At 36.7% G+C, this 7,929-nt stretch overlaps 1 protein-coding gene across 1 annotated transcript; it reads left to right on the forward strand.

The window, feature by feature from the left end:
- The first annotated feature begins 1,099 nt into the window (after positions 1-1,099).
- LOC125215592 (monothiol glutaredoxin-S5-like) lies at positions 1,100-1,767 on the forward strand. Its single transcript, XM_048117051.1, has one exon. The coding sequence runs from the start codon at positions 1,151-1,153 to the stop codon at positions 1,562-1,564; it is 414 nt and encodes a 137-aa protein (XP_047973008.1). The 5' UTR covers positions 1,100-1,150; the 3' UTR covers positions 1,565-1,767.
- Positions 1,768-7,929: the final 6,162 nt, after the last annotated feature.

Genomic DNA, 7,929 nt, shown 5'->3' on the forward strand with positions numbered 1-7,929 from the left:
CTTGATCATTCCCAAGTTTCACCAAACCTTGGGGCCCTCAATCAAATTCTCAAACCTTTCCCTTGTTGGAGCATATATGAAAACTGCAACCGGAATCCATTATCCAAGAATTCTCAATTCCACCACTCACAACATTCATAACTGGGTGCATCTCGTTTCTTAAAAGGATAAAATTTTGATTGGGCAACCTTCTCTTTCATGTTGCTTCCTTTCCTTTTAAAGAAGGAATCTTTCTTAAGAGCCCCGTTTTCAATAAGAAAAATTTTCTAGTTTTTTTTCCCCGAACCATCATTTTGTTTCCCCCGTTTTTGGGGTTTTTGACTCGCCCTAACTTCTTCTTCCCCTTTGAATCCCTTCACATTAAAGGGCCCCTGACCCCCGTTTTTGGCATGTATGGACTTTCCCCTTTTGGATTTGAGAGCAAAACGCACCCCCCTCCAAAGAAATTTTTTCCTCTTCCCTCACAACAGGCACCCCTTAGATGATCAAGGGTTTAAAATTTAACCCCGGAGGAGAAAAGTTTTATCTTCATCCTCAAGTTTCACATCAATGTTTTCTAAATCATCCACAACCTTGTTGAACTCATCTAGTCGCCAAGAAGATTTTTATCTTCATTAATTTTAGAAAAGTAGAGCCCCCGTTTTCATGAATAATCCCAACGACTTTGCCATGTGGAAGAGTTTCGTTTTACCCCCGCTGGCCTTTTTTCCCTTAAACACTTCTCTCAACACATTGTGGGCCCGCCATAATGATCTGACAGGGGCTAAATAGAAATTCAAATCAAATGATATAAATCTTTTTTAATAATGATATTATTGCATACGAAATGAGTGTAGTACAGAAGATCGAAATCTGTCTTGAAAACTCCATCATTGACAGCACTAGATTAACAAAAACAATTATCGCCATCATTATTGTATTGATTAAACCACTAATCACCAATTGACCGTATCCATTTGCCGTCGCCCATACGGTGGGATCCGCCAAATGACGTAGTGACACGTCGTGAACAGTGACCCTGACGTCCCATATTACGTCACAGCCGTTGACGTTAGAGTCTCCCTCTCCCTCCATATTATATATACCCAACCCCACTCACATTTTCAATTCCCCCTTTCCCCTTTCCCCTTTCCCCTCTCTCTCTCTCACCATGCAAAAGGCGCTTCACTACCGGAATCTCCTCCCCGCCTCCGCCGGCGGATCCGCCATTCCGCCGCCCGGAGACAACCAATCCGGCGGCGAATTCGCGTCCGGCGCCGTCAATTTGAGAAAATTAGTGGCGGACAACGCGGTGGTGGTGTTCGCGCGGAAGGGCTGCTGCATGTGCCACGTCGTCAAGCTCCTCCTCAACGGCCACGGCGTCAATCCGACGGTCGTCGACGTCGACGACCACAACGAAGGCGACGTGACCGATCAATTGTCGAGGATCGTCGGCGCCGCGCCGCAATTCCCCGCCGTATTCGTCGGCGGAGAACTTTTCGGAGGGCTGGAGCAGGTGATGGGAGCTCATATCTCCGGCGAATTGGTGCCGCGGTTAAGAGAAGCTAGGGCTTTGTGGCTTTGACGGAGATCTCTTTCGATTTAATACTCTCTATTTTCCCCCTTTTCTTCAATTTAATGAAAACGTTTACTTGGAGATTGACTAGAGCATAAATGGAGATCGGAAAAATGTTGTAGATAATCTTGGGTTGATTTTTGTACATAGTGTTTGCATTAGTTTAATTATAGGGGTCTTCATCAACTATAATTTTTAATGATTTTGATTTAGATAATTATATACTACTACATCTTAGATCATGGCGTGTATAAATATCAAGACGGCGTCACTACCAATACGTAATAAATTAAACTACTAACTAATTTTGAATATTTAGGTGAAATAGAAAACCTTGTACGACCAAGTCGTCGTCACTCGTGAAAACAAATAAACCGTGTAAAAATATGTTTTTCAATTACGATTACAACATATTTAATTAAATTTGATTATTTTATCGAAAAAATCAGGGACTTGGTGAGATATGCATGTAATTAAAAAACTGATAGGAGTGGGAAAATGATTAAATAGGGAGTAGTACTAATCATCAAATTGAATTATTACTACTCTAGACATTAGAGTGTGGGATGGTCGAATTATGCATCAGGAGTTGAATCATACGAATCAAAGTTTGATTATTTATCAATCACTCATTTATCGAAATTGTTTCTAAGGAATTTCTGAAGGACCATCCACTTCAAAAAAATTTAAAATTCGATTATAGAGATGACATGTATACGGTATATATGGAGAAAAGCAAGATGAGATTCGATTTTTGCGATTTAGTGATTTGAAGGATTCCAATTATAAATGTTTATTGACGAGGGTTTCTTTGTATGTTGTAACTCTACGTGATTAGCAACAATTTCTTCTTGATTTCAACTTAATTTGATTTCTACGTATGAATTTTCCCTCCTGTTTTAAAATTTTAGAAAAATGACGACTTCATAAGCCCATAAATTTCACTTTTTTTAAAATCCAATATTAGAAAGAGAAACATTCTTAGCTATAGTGTGGCGTGAAGTGTATTAGATATGTATAATCGTATTATTTTATTAACTAAGTAACTAGTAGTCAGGTTATAAAACTTCATATTATCTTAGGCATGTATATTGAACTATATGTGGCTGGTCAAATAAAATATGATCACGAGTGACATAAGTTACAATGATTTTACATTTTTACTACTATCCTCGCTAGTTATTTTTACGACAATGAACCGTAATTCAGTTCATAAGATTTCATTAAATTAATTGAGATTAGAGTTAATTGAGATGTAATTAAAAAATTAATCTCAAAAACAAAAGGAAGTGTAGTACTATAATTAAATAATGTCATTTCATATAGAATTTTATGAATATTACTAATTAAAAGATGAAATCACGGAGGTCCTTTTGCACTTTTTATGACAATTTTCGTCCGAAAATGCCTTTAAGAGTGAGATGGATATTTATGACAATCCACTGCTAGACTTATCACTTTCAAACTCAATCTGATATTATTTCAATCTATTTGCCTTGTTCTATTCTTCATCTTAAACTCATTGCCATCGTAGACATAATCTTTAATTCAAATAAATATTCAATTTCTCATTTACATTTACAATAGTGATTAATTACGATTTAGTTGCTACTTACCAACTTGTAAATAAATTGCATTGATTATTGTGAGGAAATCACAAATATATTTGGGGATTGGTGACATTTAATTTTAGATCGTAGGTTTGGTAAATAGATGCTAATGTTAATGGTGATTTATATTAGTAGTTGGTTAATAAACAGAATTACTGAATTTTACTGTAGTAAAACAATTAAGTGTTGGGGTCAGAATCTACAAAATTTTAAAATATAAGTACAAACATTATTTCGATTTGAGCTACGAAAAGTTTTGTGTATCAAAAGAACAAAAATATCATTTTTTTTATTTTGATTTTTGAGAAAAAAAATACAATGTTAGAATTGCTGGTGATTGTGCAAAATATCATAGCCTTGTTTGTATGTACATATATTTCAATTTTGTTTAGTAGTGCGGTACTAAAAATTAGAATGAACTACAAAAATAGTCTCTGGAATATGCGTTTATCTCGCCAATGAACTCTGAACTTTAAAAATATTCCCAGACAACCCTGGACTAAGCGTTTATCTCGAAAATGGTCATTATTCACTGTTTCGTGACAAAAATACCCTTTTGGGGGGTTTTAGGAGGTTTGGGCAATTTGGTCTTTTTATATTTTAAATCTGATATTATTTGTGTGGTGTACTAAATATGATATTATTTCAAAATTACCGTTCTTGTTTCCTTTTGTCATCCTTCACTTTTGTTTCTTTATTTCAATATTAGATTTACTTTTATAAAATTAATTTTTAAATTTTAATTATTAAATATCAATAAATTATTTTAATTATTAAAATTACTATTAAATAACATATTAATAGTTTTAATCAATATTTGATAGTGTCTAATATTTAATCAATAAGGTACAACGCCGCCTTATTTTTAATCAATAAGTAATAGTTTTAATCATAAATAGATCATATAGCACGATTTATTCTGAAATAAATATGCATTTAATGTATAGGAGAATTTGACTAAAAATATTATGAAGTTGACTAAAAATTTGATACTACTAAAAATTTGATATAGGAGAATTTTTGTTGAGATTTTCTAGTTAATTTTGATTGCTTTCAAATTAATAAACGAAAATTATAGTATCTAAAAATTAATATAGCACATAGTGCAAATAGTTTGAAATAATATCAGTTTGGGTTTAAAAGTGACTAGTTTGAAAATGTGAAACTGTTGATGGACAAAATTGCCCATCTCACTCTTGAGGGCATTTTCGGGCGAAAATTGTCATGAAAAAAGTGTAAAATGATTGCGGTAAAATAAATCCTTAGTTTAGAGACTACTGGGATATTTTTAAAATCCAGAGACTGTTTGTGTAATAAACCCTTTGTTCATGGACTATTTTTGTAATTCACTCCGATAAATATAAGCTTTTTTAATATATTATCAAACTATTCAATTATTTGCTTATAAACTAGTACTCCCTCCGTTCGCGAATGGGTGTATCATTTCCATCCGGCACGGATTTTAAGAAATGTTAAGAAAAGTGGATGGAAGAAAATTAGTGGAATATGAATCTCACTTGTATATATTAGTTTTAAATGATATGTGAGTTGAATGAGTAAGAAGAATGTGGGGGCCTCTTACCATTTATAGTAATAATGGATTGGGACTTTTATTTGTGGACAGACTAAAATAACAAAACGGGACTCTTATTCGCGGACAGAGGGAGTACTATGCTCTGCTTTCCAGCATCCAGATTAATAATTTTAAATATAGTAAGTATCATTTTTTAGTTAGAAACTTATGGAGTAATAGGCATTTAACTCGTTTATATACGCCACTTCTAGGAATCTAGCTTGTTCAATATAATCGCTCAACTTAGTATAGTATTATTATCAGAGACACACATATTGTCTGATAAACAGACCAATAGGCCCTCTACATTTCAAAATAATACTACTACCATCTGTTAAACGATTAAACACCTTTCATTTAGTCAAACTCAGATAACTAGTTCTCGTTTCCAATCTTGTACTACTTGTCAAATTAATAGTACCATAGTTACTTAGACACTCTAGTTTTATTTATTTGTTGTTTTACAACTCTAGGATAACTTTGGTTCAGACTTTAGAGTTTAGGCTTACTTTGCTGATATCATGATATTTGAATCGTAGATATATATGGCTCTGATAAATTGACATTGGTCCAAAATAGAACAATTTAAACTCTCAAAAAATTGACATCAACGAAGTTTAGGAGTTTGATTTAGTGATTTTTATCTTCTTGATTTTATTGTTTTTTTTGTTGTTATTAGTTTTCTTTGTTTTGGGAAGATTATGTTATTCACTTTGTGGTTGTGGGTATTGTTTATTTGTTTGAATATGGTGTATGAGATCGATACTTCTTCTGAAGGGATATGTTCAACATTAGGGCATCTACAATGGGACATCCTAAGCGACGTCCTATGCATCGCCACATCAGCATTTTATCCTCCTCCTATTCCACCTGCAATGGGGCGGACTATAGCCCGCCCTAAGCGACGCCCTAAACATTTATTTTGTATTTATATTTTTATTATGTTTACAAATGTAAATAAAAATATTAAACAAATAAAAACAACACAATTAAAGGAAAATTCTAATTTTACTTAATTAAAAAAAAAGTTACAAAATAAGAAATAAAAAAAAGCTGAAAATACAAAAAAAGGAGGCTAGTCTAAAGAAGTCCCAACTTGCGGCTGAGGCCATCGATCATCCGCTGGATGCCCTCGATTTGAGCCGGGTTGGTCGCCTGCATGAGAGCGGTGTGCGCGTCCAACAACGTCCGGTAGTCGGAGGAGGCCGCCAAATCCGCGTACGCATGGGCCGTGGTCGAAGTCGCGGACGGCGTCGAACTCGGGGTCGGCGACGGGGCTTGCTCAGGCGGCGCGACGGAGGAGGATGTGGCCTTGCCCTTGCCCTTGGCAGCCTTGACGCCAGGGGAACGCCGGGAGGACATCGGTGTGCCGGAACTCTCATCCTCGAACACCGGACTGTTGAGGTCTATCAGAGACGCGCCACTATCGCTACTTGTATAATCATTGAAGGTGCGCTTCGACGCCCTCCTCCTCGCCGCCATCGATTGGGGAATCACACCACCAACGAACTTTTGCTTGTCCCTCAAGAGCGCACAGGACTGGTAGTGCTTGAAATCGCCGTACAATGAAATGTACGACTGCATCGCTTTGTCCCGCACATCCGCGAGACTCTCGCCACTGGCCTGCTCCCTCTCGCACTTCTCGTACTCCGCCGCGAACAAATTTACCTGCTTCTTTATTTGATCTCAGTGCTTGCGGAGCTGCTCCCTGTGGCGCTTGTACGTGTTCGCCGGCTTGGCCGCGTTGTATTTCTCGGCGATGCGCTCCCAATACGCAGTCACCCTCTGGTTGTTGGCATACACCGGATCCTCCGAAACATCAATCCAACATCTCGTCAAGACGATGGATTCGGGGTCGGAGTAGTTCGTCCTGCCCGGGGCTAACTCTTCACACACCTCCGTTGTAGGAAACTTCTGGGCTCGTGCCTTTGTCCGCTTCTTTTTGGTGGCGGACCCGGAAGCGGCGGCGGCGGCGGAGGGGCGGTGTGGAGACGGCTCCATATCGGACAGCTCGTATGAGTCGGTGGAAAAGTCGGGATCGTACTCGGCGTTGGTGTTGAATGGCCGGTATTCGTCGGGTTCTGTACCCGACCATCGTGCACCACCGAACATCGGACTATTCGGATAATCTCCGGAATCCATTTTGCTTGAAAATGTAGTGAATTTGATGAGAGTGAAGTGAGAAAAATGAAGTGAATTTGATATATATAGGTTTTGAAAATTTAATAAAATTAAAAAAAAAAAACTAAATCGCGTCGCATCGTCCGTGACCCATCGTCCGCCTCGTCCACAGTGGCGGACGATGGGTATCCTCCGCGCATCGTCCGCGGACGATGTATCGGGCGCGGACGATGGGTTATCCATCGTCCGCGATGCTGCAGTGGCATCGTCCGTCGCATCGTCCGCCCCATTGGATGTCCTTAAATATTGGTGTGTGTTGTTATCGTTTATTGTACATTAATTAGTTGGTTTTAATATTTTATTATTTGTTAGTTTTATGTTGCTTTTTTGGTTTTTTGGCTTATCACCATTTTGGGTGGATTTTGGTCACTCTTTCTTGGGTTTGAACATCTTATATTTATTGAGGAAATGATAACTTTGGTCAATGTTAAATAGATGCTAACAAACTTATTACATTCTAGTTTTATTTACTTGTTATTTTACAATTTGAGCATAACTCTGAATATGTGAGATAGCTTATGTTTGTATTTTGATACACATTAGTCTCATTTGAAAATAATTTTCATTTTTTATTAATGATTTAAGAGAGAAAATTTTAGCCTAATATGAAAATGAGACATTTTAAATATGACTATTCCAAATACTCCAGAAAATTGGAATATAGTAATTAAAAGAATGTAAAAGAAAAATGAATGGCATTATATTTTTTTCCTCATATGATTTTATAATAAAAATAATCTCAAATTGAAACACACTTTTTAATACTCCATCCGTTCCGCAAGAATATGCACTATTTCCTTTTTCTCACTGTCCCACAAGAATATGCACGTTTTATTTTTGAAAATTCTTTTTACTCTAATGGGCTAAGACACATTCTCCACTAAACAATATCTTAATGCTTTTTCTCTGTATATTTTTAATTTTACTAATTTTGTATTAAAAATCTGCGTGGAATCCGAACGCTCCAAAATCAGTGCACGCTAATTTTTAATACCAAAATCAGTGCTAAG

Source organism: Salvia hispanica, chromosome 3 (genome assembly GCF_023119035.1).
Source record: "Salvia hispanica cultivar TCC Black 2014 chromosome 3, UniMelb_Shisp_WGS_1.0, whole genome shotgun sequence".
NCBI classification, from domain to species: domain Eukaryota; kingdom Viridiplantae; phylum Streptophyta; class Magnoliopsida; order Lamiales; family Lamiaceae; genus Salvia; species Salvia hispanica.

Bases quoted from the DNA above. Each gene is read 5' to 3' on its own strand.
- LOC125215592 (XM_048117051.1), top strand. From the start codon at position 1,151: ATGCAAAAGGCGCTTCACTACCGGAATCTCCTCCCCGCCTCCGCCGGC.